The sequence below is a fragment of the Armigeres subalbatus genome, chromosome 3, assembly GCF_024139115.2.
Source record: "Armigeres subalbatus isolate Guangzhou_Male chromosome 3, GZ_Asu_2, whole genome shotgun sequence".
Taxonomy (NCBI): domain Eukaryota; kingdom Metazoa; phylum Arthropoda; class Insecta; order Diptera; family Culicidae; genus Armigeres; species Armigeres subalbatus.
In genome coordinates this window covers 429096206-429119249 of record NC_085141.1, presented here as the reverse complement: position 1 = coordinate 429119249, position 23044 = coordinate 429096206, and the positions used below count along the sequence as shown (strand labels likewise).

The following is a 23044-nucleotide window of genomic DNA, read 5'->3' as shown; positions in this document are numbered from 1 at the left end:
TGATAATGTATGTTGTTGTTGTGAAATCGCTGATTTTGATCACTAAGGTTAACAGTCGAGCATGCACGCCCTTGTATTTTGTCCAACACTAGTAGTGGAAAGACTTTATTAAAAAATTCGAAATTTTATCCAAGTACAGTTTATGCAAGGTGAAGTTTTTTTTAATAAACTATTTATGAGTTTAATGAGATGCTATTTGTTCTCGGGATATCAGATCCACTTGATCATAATGGCATCTAGAGTTGCCCTCTATGCAGCTCATGGATCGGCGACAGCGGTGACAGGCAAATAATTTAGTGAATTACTTACCTTTGTACGGCCAGTGCCAACGTTAGCCAGACGGACGCTGTGTGGAACATTGCCGGTAAAAGCTGCAACAACATAAGGAGAATGGAATATAGATTAATTTCAGTGATTACCGTTCAGCGTAGAGTTCTATAGCCTAAGCTCTAAGAATAGCGTTGCATTTCTGCAGTCATTAATGCGAATTATAGGCCGGAAGCGGTTCATAATAGATGGACATCGTCCATTGTAACTTCAGTGCGTTTCCATTAGTGCAGTGCCTGTAGAAATGCAGTGCTTTACCGTTTTTAGAACCAAGCTCTTTTGATACTAGATTAGCCTACCCTATCCTAATTTCTACAAAGTTACATGGAGAATGCGCCTAACTTCTCCGTGGTTGGTTCAATTATGTACTTGTCATAAGATGTGTTTGTACAATTCCATTTAATTCCACTACTTTATTGTACCTTTGACAGGTACGTGTTTCGGCCGTCTTGGAAGTCGAGTCAAGTACGAGACACTGAAGACGGACTTACTGTTGAGGTCGAAATACGTATCTGTCAAAGGTACAATGAAGTAGTGGAATTGAATGAAATAGTACAAACTCGTCTTATGCATAGTGAATACATTCCACCAAAAGCTTAAAATAATTGTCTTATCAATTATGTGCAATTATGTACAAAAAGTACAAGTACTTTTCTTTTGAATCTGTTAATAATAATATGATAGCAAGAAGTACAAGATAAGGTACACCGGGGCAAGTTGAAATGCGGGGTAAGTTGAAACGGAAGCTGTAATTTAGATAGGAAATGACCGAAGGCTCTGATTATTTTTTTCAACAAGCTACTCCCCTAAACGCACCTTTTGACTGCCATTCCCGGAAGATTGCAGCTGTCAAAAGCTATCCCTGCCATTGTTTATTTTTCGCCCATTGCAAAATCCAAACCAACTATTTGACGTGCCAATGAAACAGGTCTCAAACCGATGTTTGGAAGAGTTTTTTCAATGTTATGAAAACTCATATGTGAATATGTAAGTTATGTGGAAGATATTGAAAATTACCTTATGTCTGTAGATAACGCAGTGTTTCAACTTGCCCCGATACGCGGGGCAAGTTGAAACGATGCATATAAAAAAATAATTTAATTATACAAAATATTTATAAAAAAGTTTGTTAGGGTTACTTATTTTTTATGTATAATCTTTGGCCCGAACTAGCAAACACCGCAAACGAATTCAAAATATATCAAAGGGTAATTTTTTTACAGCACTTCGAATTTCAACTTTGAAAAAACCGTTTCAACTTGCCCCGATGTACCTTACAAGATTTCTTCCGAAGACGAAATCAACTTCCACGATTTTAATATTATTCGCCAAGATCGGAATGATCATTATGGTGGCGTTCTTTTGGGGATAAAAAAATGCTACTCCTTCTACAGAATTCCCATTCCGACTGGTCCCTGCTTAAAAAACGTCGCATGCCATGTAAATGTGAAGAATAAAGATCTTTGCAGAGCTTCAGTGTACAGTACATTCCTCCAAATGCCTCTATTAATCGTCGACATTTTTGGAGTGCAGTCTCCCTCCTATCATCTCCAGTATTGATATCGGGTGATATGAACGCACATGGTATTGGATGGGGCGAAACGTATGACGATTATAGAGCGCCTATTTTCTATGATTTGTGTGACGATTTCAATTTGAATATTTAGAACACTGGTGAAGTAACTCGAATAGGTCCAAATGGTCAACAAAGCCGTATTGATCTGTCTTTATGTTCAAACTCACTATCGTTAGATTGCACGTGGAATGTTATAAAAGATCCCCACGGTAGTGACCATATGCCGATAGTTACTACAATTAAAAGTAGCAATCAACAATCTGAGCCAGTTAATGTTCCTTTCGACCTCACGAAGAACATTGACTGGCAAAAATTTGCTTCGGCGGTAAATATTGGTATTGAATCAACTGATGTTCTTCCACCGCTGGATCAATATCGATTCCTTACCGAATTAATTAAAAAAAAGCGCACTAAAAGCTCAGAAACGACGCCTTCCAAGTACATCTGTCATAAGAAGACCAGCCACTCCTGGATGGAATGATGAATGTACTAAGTTGTATTCTGAGAAATCTTATGCCTTCAAGGCTTTCCGTCAATACGGAAGGTCTGAGCTTTTCGAAGAATATTTGAGGCTTGAAAGAAAGCTCAAAAATCTTCTCAAGGCTAAAAAACGTAGCTACTGGCGACGTTTTGTCGAGGGACTATCGCGAGAAACCTCAATGACAACACTTTGGAAAAAGGCCCGCAACATGCGGAACCGCACTTCCACCAACGAGAGTGAAGAATATTTCAATCGATGGATATTCAACTTAGCAAAAAAGGTCTGTCCGGATTCCGTACCAGCAGAACCGCTATTTCGAGAATCAGTCAATGATCCCGGTTCTTTGGGTGGACCATTCTCAATGCTGGAACTTTCTATGTCTCTTCTTTCATCGAATAACTCTGCTCCGGGTTGTGATAACATCAAATTCAATCTTCTGAAAAACTTTCCAGATATCGCAAAAAGTCGTTTACTTGACCTGTACAACTGTTTCATGGAGTAGTGAAACAACAACATCGTGCCACCTGAATGGCGACAGGTCAAAGTAGTAGCTATTCAAAAGCCTGGGAAACCAGCGTCTAATCACAATTCATACCGACCGATTGCCATGCTATCATGCATGAGAAAATTATTGGAGAAAATGATCCTCTCAGGAATCGACCATTGGGTCGAGCAAAATGCATTACTGTCAAATACTCAGTTTGGATTTCGTAAAGGTAAAGGAACAAACGATTGTCTAGCATTGCTCTCTTCAGATATACAGCTGGCCTTTGCGCACAAGGAGCAATTGGCTTCAGTATTCTTGGATATTAAAGGCGCTTTTGATTCAGTTTCCATTGAAGTACTGTCAGACAATCTGCACAGTAATGGACTACCCGTATTTTTTAATAATTTCTTGTACAATTTGTTGTCAGAATAACAAATGAACTTCACACTCGGCACTCTGACAACTTCCAGAAATAGTTACATGGGCCTTCCCCAAGGATCATGTTTAAGTCCCTTGCTTTATAATTTCTATGGTAAAGATGTTGACAATTGTTTGGAAGGACAATGCACGCTCAGACAACTTGCAGATGATGCCGTGGTCTCTCTGAGAGGTCCATGTCCATCCCATTGCAAACTACCCTAGATAATCTGACTGTTTGGGCCAGATATTTAGGGATCGAGTTTTCACCGCAAAAAACTCAGTTGGTTGTGTTTACTAAGAAGCAGTATCCTGCTCAACTGAAACTCAAGCTGTTAAATGATGACATCAACCAATCTTTATCTTCTAAATACCTTGGGGTCGTGTTTGATTCCAGATGTACCTGGAAACTCCACATTGAGTATTTGATACAAAAATGCCGGAAAAGGATCCATTTTCTATGTTCTATCTCTGGAACGTGGTGGGGTGCTCACCCGGAAGACCTCATCAAACTCTATAGAACGACTATTCTCTCTGTTTTAGAGTATGGCTGCTTCTGCTTCCTCTCAGCAGCTGATTGCCACCTGATCAAATTGGAACGAATTCAGCATCGTTGTTTGCGTATTGCCCTTGGCTGTATGCATTCAACGCATAACATGAGCCTGGAGGTGCTTGCTGGAGTCACTCCTTTAAAGCACCGTTACTGGGAGCTCTCACTTAGAATACTCATCAAATGTGGAACAAGTAACACACTTGTCTTAGATAACTTCGATAAAATGCTTGAACTGACTTGTCGTTCAAGATTCTTTAGAGTCTATCTCAACTACATTTCTTCAGATCTTTGTCTTCCGCGTTATAATCCCCCTCGAGTTCACTTCAGCAACGACAGTTCCTCAATTGTATACGATCTGTCCATGAAACATGCTATTCAAGGAATACCAGATCATCTTCGACAAATATTTATTCCCTCACTTTTTTCTGAAAAATATGAACATGTCAATTGGAATGATCATCTATCGAGGCACTCCGGTCGATGAAACCTGTTAAGCACGCATCTTACTTTCTTACAAACATAAGAGAGCAGATGCGTGATTTGGTCGAAAGATCATTCAAGATTACCTTTGTTTGGGTCCCTTCTCACTGCTCAATCTACGACAATGAGAAGGCGGACTCGCTGGAAAAGGTGGGCGCACAGGAAGGTGAGGTTTATGATAGACAATTCTCGAGCAACGAGTTTTTCCCATTAGTCCGTCAGAGTACTCTTCAAAGTTGGCAAAGAAATTGGACACACAACGAACTTGGACGGTGGCTATTTTCTATAGTTCCAAAAGTTTCTGGGCGAGCGTGGTAAAGAGCTGTGGACTTATGTCGGGGCTTCATTCGCGTGATGTCGAGGCTTATGTCCAATCACTATTCACTACACGCACATCTGTACAGAATAAACCTTGTCGATAGCAACTTATGTAGGTGCTGAGCCGGTTATGATGACATCGATCACGTAGTTTGGTCCTGCTCGGAAAATGACGCCACCAGAGAGTAAGGTAAACAACCCTTCAGGGAAGTTCGAGGTGTTTTGGCAGATCGTGATGTGGTCTAAATGCAGGCCATTTATAGTTTTCTTTGTGCTTCTGATATCAAAATCTAATAGTTTGTTTTTTTTCTTTCTTCACGCTTCTACGCTGGCTTCTACCCCTCTCTTACTAACTGAAAAATTAAATGATATTGATTGTATATATTACAAAGAACCATGGCTCCGTAAAGTGTTATACACGCGTGAGCCTACCAAATAAACGAACTTGGAAAATAAGAAGTACAAGATAATGAAGACAGCATTACAGTTGAGGTCGAAATACGAATCTGTAAACATTACAACGGGTGGAATTTAATGGAATAGTACTAAACTAGTCTTATGATAGATGTCTATTGTTTCCAGTTTCGTGATTTGCCATTTTTCAAGGCAAGACTTGTAGTAATCAGTTGAAACCTATTTGAAAAAAAAAAAATAACATTTGGTTCTTTGGAAAACACGCCTATTGTATAAGACACGCATATTCTATGAGCATTACGCTGATTGCTGCCTTAAACCATATTTTTACGGAAAGAGTTTTTGAAATATTTGGTTAATATTATTTTAGTACACCCAACCCACGCATGCCAGATTTTCGAACAATGCTGCATAAGAACCTGCCAAAATCTGTATGTTAACTGAACATATGCGAAATTGTTTGTTTCTTATACATGTATTGTAAGAAAAGCTTGCAAAATTGTAAGGTTTTATAAGGTACCCCGGGGCAAGTGAAAATACGGGGTAAGTGGGTACTATGGCTGCCGATTAATCGGTGAACGTTTTTAATGGTAACAATGTTCTAGAAAGATGAAGCAGAATTATCAACGAATTCGCCTGACACAAAAAAATTAAATCAAAACCATTTGCGGCACCATACTAATGGTATTGTTCAATCATGACTTTAAACTAACGGCAAAATCTATCACTTTTATTTTAATTCAATGGATTTTCAACAAAATAGTCGTTCCTAAATTCGTCATTGATGTGGAAAGTGAATATTTTGAGCAATTAAATAATTGTGTGACATCAAAAACGATTTAAAAGTTTTGATTAAAGCCAAAATCTGCAATTTTCACTTTCCCTTGATTTTTAACATACATGGGGCAAGTGGGACATATTTAAACAACATTTTCGATAGGGCCATTTTACCTCTTTTTAGATTATTCTCTATAGTGAAAAATAACTTCGACACTCATATGTCATATGGATCTGAATCATATGCAGTAGATATCGTTGGTTTAGTTGTTAAGAAGTAGTGTACAGTTGATTTACCTAATGTGTATTTTACTTTCTGAAAATTATCTCCCTCATGGAAAAGAGCAATGGTTATATCTATGCAAAATTTTCCGTTTACAGTGCAAACAATCTATTTATTCTACAATAGATCAACAGGTTTTGTCTTGTGTTTTGTTATTTTTAAACTTCGCATCAGATTAACAGATTTTAAGATAAATAAAGTGCTTAAGACATGAATTGGCCATTTCGTTCTATTACAAATTTACAACACTGCATGAATAAAAACGTTCCTTTTGATGTTCTAGTTTATGTAATAATTTGTATAAACGTTAAAATAATAGATAAAAATAGAGTGATTGTTTGTAATGTCTCTGACAAAATCAAATAAAAATAAAAGGAATTGAATTTTTATTTTGTGAAAATGAATTATTCAGTAGAAAAAGCATTCTTCAATTATAAAATTCAAGTTGTCAAAGTTCCTGCAGACGAAAACTGCACGTTTTACACAATTGTGCAACAATTGACTAGTTGGAGTATGTTCACCATTGAATTTAAGGAGATGGCAAATACATTGAGAAAACAAGTAAAAGATTATTTATGGGATCATAGAGTGGAATTGAAGGACATAATAATGGCAACAATGCAGGACGATATTAAAGAAATACCAGAAGAAAATAGTGAAGAATAGAGAATTTCATACATAATCTTGCTACAAATGGTACATGGGGAGGCACTGAATGATTTATAGCTATCAAAAAGAATTAAAAATTGATATTAAAATATTGAATCCAATTTATAAACCGTTGTATTACCAGTTTGGTAATGAGTCAAAAGGAACAATTGAAATTTACCATAATGGAATTAATCATTATGAAAGTGTTTATAGTAAAAATATAAGGAAAGAGGAAAACTCAAGAACACTTAAAAATGTAGAAATGAAATCGACAGAAGAAAGAAAAACTAGGAATCATAATGTGCTGGATGAAATGAGTATGATGGAAATTGTTGAGAAAATTGATGTTAACACTAAAAATTTCTATTGTAATGTTAAAGAGGGAAGAATAGTTGCGAAAAGGATAGTCAAGGGACCACAAAGCTTGATTTGGTCGGTGTGCCATTAAGCAAGCAAAATTTCCCCGGAATTACCAGAATTCAAACCAGTTACAATAGCTCTACAGACAGATATTAAGAGAAAGAACCTACAGGAACAAACACTTATTCCATGCACATAAATTTGGATGGCAATAGCAAACATTACCGGAATGAACATTAAAGTATATCAAGAAAACACGAAAGTAAGGATATTTGTTAATGACAACCAATTAAAAAAATGACATAGTATTATTTGAAAGTACCATAGATAACGAAATACAAATAGATAGTGTGGATAAAATGTACTTCAAAAAGGAAAATAACATCAGGAAATGTAATGTGGAAAACAAAAAGAAAGAATCAATGGTCGAAGACACTACGGTTAGAAATAAAGAATTATAATATCAGAATCAAAGAAGAATGAATTCCAATATTTTCAAAATAGCAAGCTTGAATGTGAGAGGCTGCTGCCACAAAAGTAAGAGAGAAGAGATAGACGAAGAATTTAATCAAACAGGAATAGACATAGCGGTATTACAAGAAGCAAATATAAAATGTATGATGCTAGAGACGAAACATTATGAATGGAATAAACTAAATTTTCCACAAAATAATGAATAGGGAGTAGTAGAAGGGATGGGAGGGTTTCCAAGGGTAGGTACAGGAAAGCAATAAAGCTAATGAAACTTTACATGAACTTTGAACGCTTTTAAAGAAGGTATCATCCATGCAAAAAAAGCACAGTTTGATTGCTTTTTTATATTTCTTCATGGGAATTTTCTTATTTTTTTGTTGCTCTTTATTAATCATTTTGTGAGAAAAAAAGAAAAAAAAATTTTATGGAAAAAATATATTTATTTTGTGGAAAATTTTGTAATTTTTTATTGCTAATATTGATTTATTTATAGAAATTTTGTATTTTTTTTCGTGGAACATTTTTTTTTATGGAGAATTCTTCTTTTATAATGGCAATTTTTGCTTTTAAAAGTGCTTATTTATTTTTGTTTTGTGGAAAATTTTTAATTGTTTATGGAAATTTTGTTTTATGTGTGAAAATTTTATATTTATTTATTGCTCCAACCCTGATTTCTTTATTTGCAATTTTCTATTTTTTATGGGAATTTTCTAATTGTTTAGGGGGTGTATTTATTTTAGTCATTACTAAAAGCTAGGAAAACAATGAGAGCGGCAAAAGGTAAAGGAATGAATATGGAATGGTTCAATGAACAAATTAATATTAGGAAACAGGAATACAAAACAACAGTCAATGAACACTACGAGTAAAGAATATTGAAATTTTACATGAATTACAAGATTATGAAATTGGAGATAGAGTTAAAAGATCATACAGATATTTAAGACAGTTTACAAGACAAAGAAAACCAAGAAATCCATTGATAAACATGAAGAAATGGGTAGAAGAATTAGAATTAACAGAAGCACACCCAATCATAACTCAAGAAGATAAAGAAGAATCAACGGAAGAACCAAGTAGAGAGGAAATAAGAGATATAATAAATGAGCAAACGGTAAGGCAACAGGATTAGTTAAAATAAGAAATGAATATATTAAATCTAGAGTGCTTTGGGAGTAGGTCGTGTGTGCGGGGGAGGGTCTCTCTTTGCTTCCATTGTCTTTCGATTATTACAAAACTATACTAAAGTCTAATTCGGATTTCTTGGTAAATATCTGAAGACAATAGCTTTGTCTAGCGTGCTGAAGTGAAAATGTAACGAAACATGTAAAACTAACTAATCTATTAGCTAAAGAGAGCGCAAGCAAGGAGATCCCCTCTTTTGCACATGCGACCTGTTCTCGGAACAATCTAGAAATATAGTAATGAGGAAAATATAAAAGAACTATATCAAATTATAAGGAAAGTATGGATAGATAACAAAATACCAAAACAATGGAAGACATCAGTTCAAATTCCAATTCCAAAAAAAAAGGATAAAAAATACCAACAGATTTTAGACGTATAACTTTAAGTATTTTAGGTGCAAAATATATGCTAAATGGCTTGTAACAAGACTGAAAAAATATCCAGGAGATCCAGGATTCCACCAAGCAGCTTTTACACAAAACAGATCAACTGATGATCAAATATTTTTTGCGAGAAGATATATGGAAGAAAATTGGAATAGTGGCAATAATATTATTTTAATGTCAGTGGATTTAAAAAAAAACATTCGACTTTGTTGATCTATCATCAGTGGAACATATATTGAGTGCAGATTTGTTCGTGTTTTGCATTGAACGTTGAACGATCGGAGATCGCGTCCAAACGTGTTTTTTTAGTAAGCAGAACGATCGGCCGGTCAACGAAAATTTTGTTGTGCTTTGTGTGGTAAGCAGAACGATCGGCCGGTAACCGAAATTTTATTCTGCTTCGTGCGTGTGGAGTGAATTAATTATAAAGGTAAAGTTTGAATCGAATCCAGATATGTTTTCTTCAGTAAGCAGAACGATCGGCCGGTCATCAAAGTTGTGTTCTGCTTTGTGCGGTAAGCAGAACGATCAGCCGATCACCGAAATTGTGTTCTGCTTTGTGCGGCCTTTAATATAAAAAAAAGTTTTGTTTTCATCGATCAAACTACACGCAATACACGGCATACCGTTTACCAAAACGAACACTCCGTACCCCATATATCCTACATCCCAGTGATTTCTCGTGGAAGTGCAGATCACTCGTCCGCTTCTATCAAAGCGAGTATCACGTCAACAATTTCCTACCTATTCCTCAATTGTCCTGCATTCCGACACGGCCGGCGCTGGTATTGCTTATTTTTAGGCCACCAGTTCTTACACATTGAAGATGTTAGTCCCAAGCTTCATCTGTTGGTTCTTTGTGTAATTAAAGCTGACCTGGCAATAACGAAGTAGCAACCGTGGGCGATCAATCATGATCATGCTCTAGTTTATGTAATAATTTGTGTTAAACAGAAAAACATTTATTCGAAAAGTGAACAAAGATTTGCTTATCTCTTCCATCTAACATATTTGGTAAGAAAGTAAGCTAATGTAAAGCTAGACAACAGACAATTAAACGGTAAATCGGCTGTTGCCTTGATTTTATATCTGCTAACATTGTAATCCCTATCTTTTGCCAAAAACAAAAGTCTGACAAGCAATAAACCTCCATCCATGATCTGAAATACTACGACTCAGAAATTATATGAACATTATAGTATCTACATTCTTCAAATTTGTTTCGCTCTACAGTATAGAGCAGAATAGGTCCCACTTGCCCCGTTTGAAGGGGTAAGTGGGTCCCACAGGTAAATTTATTTAAGTCACTACCAATATTTTTGTAACTGAATAAATTGCTCACAACACGTCTACACTTCAACAACGGGAGCATAAAATGATGTATCCGTGGTTAATGTCCTGAAATACCTTGTTTTCTTAGTATGCTTTAGCGATTTTCCTGAACTAGCGTTTTTTTAGATCCCACTTGCCCCGGGGTACCTTACAATATTTGTAGAAGAATCTTGCAATTTCGCATATGCCCGATTATTGTACAGATTTTGGCAGGTTCTTATAGAAAATTGTAACAAAATCTGACATTCGCTGATTGGTTGTATTTTTAATTAGCTGCTATGCAGGCTGGCTGCATAATTCCTATGGAGTCATATTGAGCAGGATCGTGGGTTCGTATTCCATCAATGGAAAGTGGTTACCTACAATACGTTTTTAAATTAAATTTCCCACTTACATATATGTATAACATATGCACATCGAGTTTGATAATACGACAAAACGGATGTGAGTTCAGGTGGTGGAATCAAATACACACTTGGGTCGTTTTTTACGTGATTTTCACTGAACGATTTATGAACCTAAGAAAACTTCAGCATTTTTCGTCTTGTTCTAATCCTGGCAGAATTAAAAATTGACAACATGCTTAACTTATTTTGACTGTAAACGTAAGATCCATCCGAGTCATTTTACTCAAAACTGTGCTTACAACATTGTCAAGTATTCTACTAACAACCCGTGACCCAAGTTCTTAATTTGAATGGTCTTTTTAAAGATTGGTCCTACTGTGCGACGGCACTAATAGCGAATTGAGCCTTAATCCGCATCTGGGCTGGTGTGTTGCCGATAATGACCAGGGAAATGTCATCGGTTTCTCGTGGAAGTGCAGATGACTCGTCAGCTTCTACCAAAGCGAGTATCACGTCAACAATTTCCTCTCCTTTCCCTAATTGACCTGCATTCGGACACGGCCGGCGCTGGTATTGCTTATTTTTGGGTCACCAGTTCTTACACATTGAAGATGATGTTAGTCCCAAACTTCATCTGTTGGTTCTCTGTGTAATTACAGCTGACCTGGCAATAACGGAGTAGCAACCGTGGGCGGTCAATCATGCTCATGCTCTAGTTTATGTAATAATTTGTGTTAAACAGAGAAACATTTATTCGAAAAGTGAACAAAGATTTGCTTATCTCTTCCATCTAACACATTTGGTAAGAAAGTAAGCTAATGTAAAGCTAGACAACAGACAATTAAACGGTAAATCAGCTGTTGCCTTGATTTTATATCTGCTAACATTGTAATCCCTATCTTTTGCCAAAAACAAAAGTCTGACAAGCAATAAACCTCCATCCATGATCTGAAATACTACGACTCAGAAATTATATGAACATTATATCTACATTCTTCAAATTAGTTTCGTTCGACAGTATAGAGCAGAATAGGTCCCACTTGCCCCGTTCGAAGGGGTAAGTGGGTCCCACAGGTAAATTTATTTAAGTCACTACCAATATTTTTATAACTGAATAAATTGCTCACAACACGTCTACACTTCAACAACGGAAGCATAAAATGATGTATCCGTGGTTAATGCCCTGAAATACCTTGTTTTCTTAGTATGCTTTAGCGATTTTCCTGAACTAGCGTTTTTTTAGGTCCCACTTGCCCAGGGGTACCTTACAATATTTGTAGAAGAATCTTGCAATTTCGCATATGCCCGATTCTTATACAGATTTTGGCTGGTTCTTATAGTGAATTGTAACAAAATCTGACATCCGCTGATTGGTTGTATTTTTAATTAGCTGCTATCAAGGCTGGCTGCATAATTCCTATGGAGTCATATTGAGCAGGATCGTGGGTTCGTATTCCATCAATGGAAGTGGTTACCTACAATACATTTTTAAATTAAATTTCCCACTTACATATATGTATAGCATATGCACATCGAGTTTGATAATACGACAAAACGGATGTGAGTTCAGGTGGTGGAATCAAATACACACTTGGGTCGTTTTTTACGTGAATTTCACTGAACCATTTATGAACCTTATTTTTTATTCAGCATTTTTCGTCTTGTCCTAATCCTGGCAGAATTAAAAATTGACAACATGCTTAACTTATTTTGACTGTAAACGTAAGATCCATCCGATCAAAATGACTCAAAACTGTGCTTACAACATCGTCAAGTATTCTACTAACAACCCGTGACCCAAGTTCTTAATTTGAATGGTATTTTTGAAGATTGGTCCTACTGTGCGACGGCGCTAATAGCGAATTGAGCCTTAATCCGCATCTGGGCTGATGTGTTGCCGATGATGACCAGGAAAATGTCATCGGTATACAGAAAAACGTATAATATGTTTGCCGACAGGGAGCGGGAAACTCCATTCATAGAGATGAGGAAAAGCGTTACGACCAGAACGGAGCCCTGTGGCACGCCGGTTTCCTCCGGAAAAGTTCTCGAGTTCTGGTTCCCGACAAGGACTTTGAAGGAACGCTCAGTGAGGAAATTTCGAACAATGATATTGCCGGAAAAAACCTCACTCACCCAACTGCTGCAACACGAAGGGGCTCCAGATCCTGTTGAAGCCTTGTCTCGAGGATTATTGCTTTACACTCGTAATGCTATTCTTTGTACGTTTGGATGGCACATCGCACTAGGGTAACCGGCATGAAGTTTCCTTAGCGCTCGGAGAGCCTTCCTACGAGCTTTGAACCACACGACGCGTGTCTAGTTGTTCCGGTCCAGTGGAAGGCGGGAGCGAGGCGTTCGATGTACCAGTCGTGTTGTGTTGGTCAAAGAGAAAGAAATCAGGGTTGAGCGAGGCCCTTCGAAGGTGTCCGAAGGGGGTGCTGTGATCGACTGGAGAACTACGGCGACTGCTTGGGACAATAGGGTCGGTAAAGGAAGCTGGATATATTGCTGGAGGAAGCAGGACTTATAGCCCAGGACAATTTATATAAGAGGAAATATTCAAATAGTTCATTTTTCCGTGACAGTTTTGTCTCTGATTGTATGAATACTAAAATGCACCACTCCAGGATCCATTTCATATCTCGTTACACCTCGGTCATCGGCAAAAACGGGAATTTGAAAATGGAATTGGAGTGGTCAAGGGGTAATTTCAACATGTTACATGTTACATGACATTTGACCAAAAGCAAGATTTAAAAAAAAATAATTGGCTTGTGTTAAATAATAACATAAATGGAAATGCGTTGGCGATGCATGAGCAACTAAATATATAATTATAAGTCTCACAGACTGTTTATTATAAAAAAATAACTTTATTCACTTTTTTACATTAATACGGTTTCACTGTTTGTAACTAACACTTCCTACTCTGAATAAAGACTGACTGTCCGTTTGCTGATCGAACCCTATTTATTAATTAAATCTGTCTTCGCTGCAATACCTGGCAAACGGGGTCGAACTCCTCCAAAACTGCTGACTACACTTGGTAACAACGGTGACTTGGTGGCGTGGTGACTCGGTGGCGCGATGATGTCTTAGCAAGGGCGGTTATGCTGACCTTGCTGGTTGATCGGAAAGGTTCACGCGTAACTCCTCCGGGGGTAAGATTGGACGTCCTCGGACAATTTTGTAGAATTCTTAGAAGTTTTCTCAATTCTGGTTGCTTTGTCGTTGGTGTGAGGGTAATGAATCTTAAAGACGACTCGTTTCCTGTAAAGACAGATAATTGCTATTGCCAATATTAAAACAGGGGTGGTTGAAAAACCGCCGAAAAGTCAAAAAGCCATCTTGAATTGTTTGAGTTGTAGTGATCAATCCGTTTTCTGTTGCTCAACGTTTGCCAAGTTAACGTTGAAAAGTTTGATTGACTGATGATAGTCTTGTTGATAAGCAATCCTGGGAGTATTCCTTCCAAATGATTTGTTTGTATGGTTATCTCTTTGGAGATGAATGTCTGGTTGTCAATTTTGATGGTGCAATTGATGAAAACTATAAGATAATTTCCTGTTAATGCTCTATCATGCGGTCCGCAATTCGTGGTTAAATTCAGGTTCACTGCGTTGTTTACGAGTACTCTATTTCCTGATAAGAGTTGAAGATTCGTTTGATTTGTAGTTGTTGCGTTGCAATGGCTTACCATTCCCATAATTATCGGGTATACACAAGAGTCGATGAATGGTTTTGCTTCGTGTAGTTGCTGAACGGCGTTTTCTGGATGGTTTGTTGTAAAAAGCTTCTTGTTAGACTTGATCACGTAGCTGGAGGTGTACGTTAGAACCGTGTTATTTGTGATCAATGGTAAAATTTCGAAAATCTTACAATCTCCATTCGTCTGTGGAAGTTCTAGAATTTAGAGCATCATCTCTTTGGTACTGGCTATTTTCGGGGTGGCATAGTTAAGTGCGTCTTCAGGAAACCTTGTCACAATTCCTTGCTTGTTGAGAATAGATTCTATCAAAAAAATTTCCTTGATTGTTAGTAGCTTGCTGTTCGGTAATGAAACTCGGGCTCGTAGAATGGCGTCTTCGATGTCTTCGAGAATATTGTTTGTTGCGTCCATGGATAGAAGTAAGATTATTGCGTCTATATCCTTCAGTAGTATGGTGTTCAAAGTTGTATGATGATCGATCAATGTATTCACTGTGTCCGAGATTTTCGTAATCCTTTCGTTTATAACATGGTTGATCTGTATCTGCTTGTTGGTCTCGTTGATTAATTCGTTGAAGGTGTTGTTATTGATTCGCAAGTCCTCTGCCTCTGGACTACCTGCGATCCATTTCCAAGCTGTCCCGACGGAGTCCCATCTCTTCTGTCTGCGAGTTTTCTGCAGGGGTTTTAGCTGATATAAGTTGTCTAACAGTTGCCTACTTTTCCGCGCAATTAAATTCGACATTGGAAGGGTTCTATCTATTTTCCTTGAGATATCTAAGAATAAATTCACGTTTTCTTCTAACACAGTCAAATTTATCGGATGTATCACTTTAACAATGCCTGTTTGAATATAACAATTTCGAACATGTAGCAATAAAAGTGCTGGCAATTCGCGTTGAAAATAATCGAAAATAGTATTAACGGTACTCGAGATGTACTTTGCGTCTTGTGAATAATTAGAGGTGCCTAACGCTCGAATGCTGTAACGTAATCAGAAAAAGATGAATCGGATTATGAGTTTTATTTCCTACTACGCTTGATTTTACTTTTATGTCTTTTCACGTTTCTGTTATTTTTAAATGTTCTTTTCTTTATATCGTGTGCTGTCGTGGATTTTGCTCTAGGGTCCAAATACATCTTGGTTTTCTGAAATTTCTGGTGGATCTTCCCTATTCTGGTTCCTATTAACTTGAACTTGTTTACCTTTCTCTAAGTTAGCTTTAACTTTTTCAAATAGTTCTTCTGAATTATTGCGAATTGAATTTGGCTCTCCAATATTGTTATTATTGAATATTATTTCATTTGGGGTAAACTTAGTAACTGAATGAACTGAAGAGTTATAAAGGGAAATGGCTAACAGAACGATAGCTGTAGTACTAAGATCTGGAAATTTGTATTTGTTGGTGTTTACTATTTCAATAATCGTTGAGTGGGTTTTCTCTACTTGTCCGTTTGATTCAGAGCATGACGCGTATTTCAATTCTATGTGCAAATGGTCTAAATAGTTTTTGAGATCAATGGATCTGAAAGTAGTTTCGTGATCCGTAATGATTTGTCTGGGTATGCCGAACGATGTAAAATATTGTGCAAGGGCGTTCTTAACGTCGATCAAGTTTTTCGTTTGCATTGGGATCATTTGAGCGTGTTTGGAAAATGAGTCTACAAAGGATAGGAAATTGTGTTTGTCTATTTGGAAAATGTCCATATGTATTCTATCGAAGGGTCTGTCGCAAATTGGTCTCGGAGAAAGCTTTATGTTATAAGGCTTCCTTTCATACTTGTGAGTGTTGCAAATTTTACAAATTTTAGATACTATTTTGATTTTCGAGGTCATTTTAGGGACAAAATAACTACCTTCGTTCACACCACGATGAGCACGTTCGAGTTCTTTACTGATTATGGCGTCTTGTCGTTCTTTGTTTGTAACGTCTTCAACTTGTGATTGTGTAATTACGAAGTGTCCGGTCTCGTTGAAGTTTTTTTCTGTAAGATTCCTGAATTGTTGGTAGTAGATTCTCGGGTGCCAGGATAGCGGATTGCTTTCCATTATGGTATTTCTTTAAAATATCTGTAATGGTATTTTCGTCGAAGTTTTGTCTGCATATTATTATTCGTCGAAAATGTTCAAAAGGGGTTTCAGTAATGTCAGTACAGATTCGGGAGATCCTGAAAATAATTTGATTTCTATAGTAGTTTATAGGCCGCTCCGTGCAGTGGATGAAGTAGTCATCTGATGTTTCCGCTGAATGGATAGTATCAACATCATCTTCTTCCGAGTTGGATGGGTTGCTTTGGTTATCCTGTGGTTCATCTTCTGGAATGGGGGGAAGTATGTTATTGAAATTCATTTCTAAATTGTCTTCTAATTTTCTGCTCAAAGCGTCGGCGACGACGTTTGTTTTACCTTGTTTGTATTTGATAGTATAGTCATAGTTTTCTAATGCCATTCGCCAGTTGAGAATCCTAGAATTTTTATTGCAGTTTTTGATGTACTGCAAAGGTTTATGGTCCGTGAAAAGAGTGAACTGATTACCATGAAGAAATGCGTTGAACTTGTTCACTCCCCATACGATGGCAAGTGCTTCTTTTTCAATGGTGCTGTAGTTGGTTAGAGCTCTGCTTGTGAAAGCGATTGGTCTTATTTTCTTGAATTTGGAATAAAACAGCGCCAATAGCATAATTATTGTTTTTAGAATAAAAGGCAATTTGAAGTCCGTGTACGCCATGATTTGGTCGGACGCAATAATGTGTTTCAATTTCTCAAAAGAAGTTTGGTAATCAGCGTCTTCAGTTTTAACAGTCTGATTCTTTTTCAAAAACTTTTTCATAGGCTTAGTGAGCTTTGAATAATCTTTGACTAATCGTCTGTAATATCCTGATAACCCTAAAAAATGTTTAATTTGTTTTGGTGGTTGAGGAAGTTTCCAATCTAAAATCTTTGGTATTTTTCTGGATCAGGCTTAATACCGTCCTCAGAGATAACGTGACCTAGAAATTTAGTTTCTCTGCGCATGAACTCGCATTTATCCAATTGGACTTTCAAATTGAATGATGCTAGTCTATTTAGAATTTTTGAAAGATTTTCCAAGTGGGTTTTCAAATCTTTTCCGATTATTATAATGTCATCTAGATATACAGAAACAGATAGTATGTATTCGCAAAGTATGTTATTCATTGCCCGCTGAAAAGTGGCGGGTGCATTCTTTAAGCCAAACGGCATCCTAGTAAATTCAAAATGACCTAAACTGGTGGAAAATGCCGTTTTAGGTTGGTGTGCTGGATCCATTTCAATCTGGTGGAAACCTGATTTCAGATCTAAAGTGGTAAAGTAGATGGACTTTCCTAGGCTGTCTAATACTTCTTCAATTTGTGGTATTGGAAATTTATCACTAATCGTTTTATCATTCAGCTTTCTGTAGTCGATGACGACTCTAATTTTCTGTTTTCCGGAGGCATCTTTCTTCTTTGGGACTACCCAAATAGGAGATGAGTATGGACTAGTACTATGACGAATTATACCATTATCCAAAAGTTCCTGTTTCTGTTCTTCGACGTCTTTTTTGTAAGCATGTGGATATCGATAAGATTTTGCATAGACGGGGGCATCATCAGATTTGATGTTTTATAATAGATGTTGCAGTCAATTTTTCCCTTGGTTTCAAAAGTACGCTTTGATTTTTCAGAATCGTTTCGAAGAGTCTATCCTTTTCAAGTGGTGATAAGTGTTCGGTACGTATTATTTTAGATAGTGTGTCTTTGTCAATTGAAGAGCATGGTTCTAAATCAACGGGTGTTATCGTTTCAAAATTATTTACTTTAAGGTCAAAATATCCGTTCACTAATGGATCAACTGAGTTTTTGTTACTAATTACTTTAACTATGGATTTTTTGTTGGTGGAATTATAAAGTCCTGCTTCAATTACTATCGATCTGTGCAGTTTCTGAAAGGTAGGAACAATCCAATCTCCATCTTTTGATGTATTAATTTCGAGGGTGTGTGAATATAATCTTCTAGCGGGGAAATACTTGTCAAACTGTATCTTTTGGTTATTGATGATAAGGATTTCCTTATTGTAATCGATTCTAGCTTTACATTTGCTTTACATTGCCAAAATTCAGAACCGATAATACCATCGAAATAATCATGAAAGTTCAATTCGTATTATGTTTGTGGGGTAACGTTTCTGTCAATTAGGTTTGCCTTTCCTTTCTTATTAATTCTGTGGTTTCCTGAAATATTCTTTATTCTGATGTCTTTCGTTGTGGTTATGTTTGTGATTATACCGGGACGTATAACATTTTTATTGGCCCTGTATCTATTAAAAGTCTAATGGTCTGTCCTGTTTGTGAGTTTATACTGGTCAAGTAAGGTAGGTAGTTCAAGTTTCTCTTACTTTTTGCTGAGTCCAGCAAAAATTTAGGTCAATGTTTTCGTCTTCTGATTCTGATTCTGAGGATTTATCTGGTTCCGCGATTTCAGTTTTATATAATTGTTTCCTATTAAGAGTCAATTTCGATCTTGTTGAACCTATATCCATAGGTTAAGTTGATTCCTTATTTTCAAATTTTCTATCTTGCCTGTCTTGTCTTTCGGTCTGTTCTTTTTCTCATCGTTTCTAAAAGTTCCTGTGTTTCTGACTATTTCTTGTTGGAAGTTGTTCCATATTGAAAGCGGTTGCCTCTTTCGATCTAAATTTACAAACAAAAGCATAGGCTGCTTCCATGTCCTCTGGGCAAGCGGCCTGAGCGTAACCAAAGTACGGCTCTTTCAACCCGGCAAGAAATGCGGCTAGGGCATCTTCCTCAATAAATGCGTTGATCGCATCCCAGTTATCCTTGTACTTCTGTTTCTGCTTAGCCAAAGTCTTGATATTTTGCGTAATCTCCTTACACCTTGAATAGTATTTATGGATGGACATGGTGTCCATCATTTTGTTTTGCCAAAGTTGGCTCTTGTAAAATGTTAGCTCCTGCCTGTCGCCAAGAGCGTTGGTTAAAATTTCTTGAATTTCCTCGAATGTCTGAGGGTTTCCCGCAAGACAAATTATGTCTTTAGTTTTGCCTTCTATTTTGTGTATTACAGCAGACACATAGATGGCATACTGATTTGGTGTTACTAGGGGTTTAAAAATTTCTAAAGTGTTTTCGACCGTTGTGAGCCAAGCAATCAACTGCTTTCGGCTACCATCGAATTTTGGGATGACTTTAATTGGATCAGGAAGCTTAAAAAAGTCTTCCATCGTTCCTCTATTTTGTTGCGGCGTTGCAGCGACGTTTGGCTGGTTCAATGATAATGAGTTAATAGCCAGTTGTTGCTGATCTTGCCGTTCCATTAACTGTTGCATCATTTGAGTAAGGTTACTCATCTGGGCGGAAATCTGTTCCATCGTAATGTTTTCTAAAGTTAGAGAGCAGATATCTGGGGTCTCTTCAACTGGGATATGAGAGAATTCGACAGAAGCTAAACTGGAAGCTTCTGAGTCTGCGCTACTGTCGGTAATTTTAATTTGTAAATTTTTGAGCAGGGCTCGTACTTCGTTTGACGCTGACTTGGTTTTTGGCATCAAATTAAACCACTGAAAACCACAGTCAAATGCGTATGTGAGGAGGACAAAGAAAAATCTCTGTTTGTGAAGTAGTCAAGGAGCCCACTAAAAAGTGTTGATTCGCTTCTCTCTTACTTGCCAAGAAGCCCACGTAAAGTGTTGATTCGCTTCTCTCTTAGTTTGCCTATCTGGTAGTACAAACCAACGACGTGAATGTTTATGAAAATATCACACACTGATGCCCGCTTTGCGGTTGAGTTACACTGAATGAGGATAATTAAAAAATTACTCCTGATTTTATGCTGTCGTTGTGCGTAGTCCCGGCTTGACGGTGTTGGTTCTCCAAGTGTTCACTGCGGGGATCCTCAAGTCCTAAGCGGTTCACTTTGATGATAAAGCTTCCCTGTGGTGCTTCGGATGTTTCAAGTATTTTGGAATACTTTCCACGGAATCACTTCAATCACGGTTATTAATCGTAACTATTCCACTTTTTTATCACAATGATTCACTCCAGTCAGTTCCGTACGGCTGCGCCAATTATAAGTCTCACAGACTGTTTATTATTAAAAAAATAACTTTATTCACTTTTTATTACATTAATACGGTTTCACTACTTAAGATCTAATTGTAACTAACACTTCCTACTCTGAATAAAGACTGACTGTCCGTTTGCTGATCGAACCCTATTTATTAATTAAATCTCCCCCTCCAAAACTGCTGACTACACTTGGTAACAACGGTGACTTGGTGGCGTGGTGACTCGGTGGCGCGATGATGTCTTAGCAAGGGCGGTTATGCTGACCTTGCTGGTTGATCGGAAAGGTTCACGCGTAACTATATACTAGTAAAATATACTAGTATACTAAAATGTAAAATATACTAAATAAACTACTAAAAGTTTGTTCTCTATATTAATGATCGTGCACTACAGGTATTTATTTCGTGAAATATTCGTGTTTTAGCGAGGGGGATACCTAACTGTATAACAATACATTACTTGGCACAGTTTTCAACAACTACAGGATTTCTAGGTTTGGGGTAAATTTTTCTGTAAAGATAATCCACTAAAGCTGTGCAATCATTTTACTATCTCCAAACTCTCCAACAGGTATTTGATTATTACATTCATTCATTTATTTAGTTTACATCTAAACAGATAACACTGAATTAACAATTTGACGCTACAAAACATGGTTCGAGGCTGCATCTCTCCATCCTCGAATCCCACGCTCGCCAAGTCGTTTTGCACCTGGTCTGCCCATCTCGCTCGCTGCGCTCTACGCCATCTCGTACCTGCCGGATCGGAAGCGAACACCATCTTTGCAGGGTTGCTGTCCGGCATTATTGCAACATGTCCTGCCCATCGTACCCTTGCGGCTTTAGCTACCTTCTGGATACTGGGTTCGCCGTAGACTTGGGTGAGCTCATGGTTCATTCTTCGCCCCCACACCGTCTTCTTGCACACCGCCAAAGATGGTCCTAAGCACCCGTCTCTCGAATACTCCGAGTGCTTGCAAGTCCTCCTCGAGCATTGTCCATGTTTCATGTCCGTAGAGGACAACCGGTCTTATAAGCGTCTTGTACATAACACATTTGGTGCGGTGGCGAATCTTTTTCGACCGCAGTTTCTTCTGGAGCCCGTAGTAGGCCCGACTTCCACAGATGATGCGCCTTCGTATTTCACGACTAACGTTGTTGTCAGCCGTTAGCAAGGATCCGAGGTAGACGAATTCCTCGACCACTTTGAAGGTATCCCCGTCTATCGTAACACTGCTTCCCAGGCGGGCCCTGTCGCGCTCGGTTCCGCCCACAAGCATGTACTTTGTCTTTGACGCATTCACCTCCAGTCCAACTTTTGTTGCTTCACGTTTCAGGCAGGTTTACAGTTCTGCCACCTTTGCAAATGTTCGGCCGACAATGTCCATGTCATCCGCGAAGCAAATAAATTGACTGGATCTGTTGAAAATCGTTGATTATTACATATGATTATGAATATTTCCTGAAGGAATACTAGTGGGGCAAAAATAAGACAAAAACACTACAGCACTGTATGCCAAAAGATATGCTCATATCTGCTGCTATATTATGGTTGAGAGTATCGGCAACAGAAAGATCATTGTAAATCAATTAATTCGAATGAATGCTGGATCTGCCGGGGGGCTATTTCTGAGTAAGAGATTTACAGACGCTGACCAGGATTATAATATGTTGGAGTTTATGCTTAATTTATTTCTACTTAGTTGGGTAACTGTTTGCGTATTCAGATAGGCTTGTGAAACAAAATCATGGGATTGATATTCTGGAGAGCACGAGTAGAATTCTCGAAAGCTTGGAGACTAAATACAAGTTCCGTGCATAGGCACAATAAGGCTTATATTCATTTTTTTAAAATAGCTTTCAGTACGTGAGAACTATATCGTGCTAGTCAATGAAATAGATTCTCTTCAAGATTGGTTTGATTCGATATAAGATGCATATAATAGCAGACATGTATTGAATATAAGGTACAAAATGGAACAATTTTATTTCGTCGTTTAAAAAAATGTTTTCAATTTGAGTGAAGTCGATCCGATAGATAGGAAATTGGCGAAATCTGAGAGATTCCAGATTAGCGAAATTCGCAGGCCGAATAGCAACTACAGTTCTTCTGGCAAGAATGCTTATTTGATACGCAACTTACCCGGATATGTGTTTTTTATGTTTCTGATGTTCCTATTCAATTAGTTATTACGTGTGTCTTGCGCTTAAGCTCGTAGAACCAATTTATCCCGTTCTATTTTAAAGAGGTTTCAATCATATCAAACATGCGTGGAAACAAATTTTGGTGTGTACCCGACTAGAAAGTAAACAAAGTTTACTCTCAGTTTTTTCTCATATTTTTTTCACTTCGTTGACAGTGATATTTTCAACCCTGACATGACATTCACATGTCG

At 37.5% G+C, this 23044-nt stretch overlaps 2 protein-coding genes across 7 annotated transcripts in view; one reads left to right on the top strand and one right to left on the bottom strand.

Annotated features, from left to right (window-relative positions):
- LOC134227513 (putative uncharacterized protein DDB_G0271606) overlaps positions 1-23044 on the top strand; it is a 441623-nt gene that overhangs the window by 33148 nt on the left and 385431 nt on the right. The gene's annotated exons all lie outside the window — the stretch shown is intronic.
- The window catches only part of LOC134227514 (sex peptide receptor), a 138511-nt gene that overhangs the window by 23596 nt on the left and 91871 nt on the right, over positions 1-23044 (bottom strand). Inside the window, exon 5 of the mRNA XM_062709067.1 lies at positions 310-371. Coding sequence (XP_062565051.1) covers positions 310-371 — 62 coding nt within the window. The remainder of the gene's footprint in view (positions 1-309; positions 372-23044) is intronic.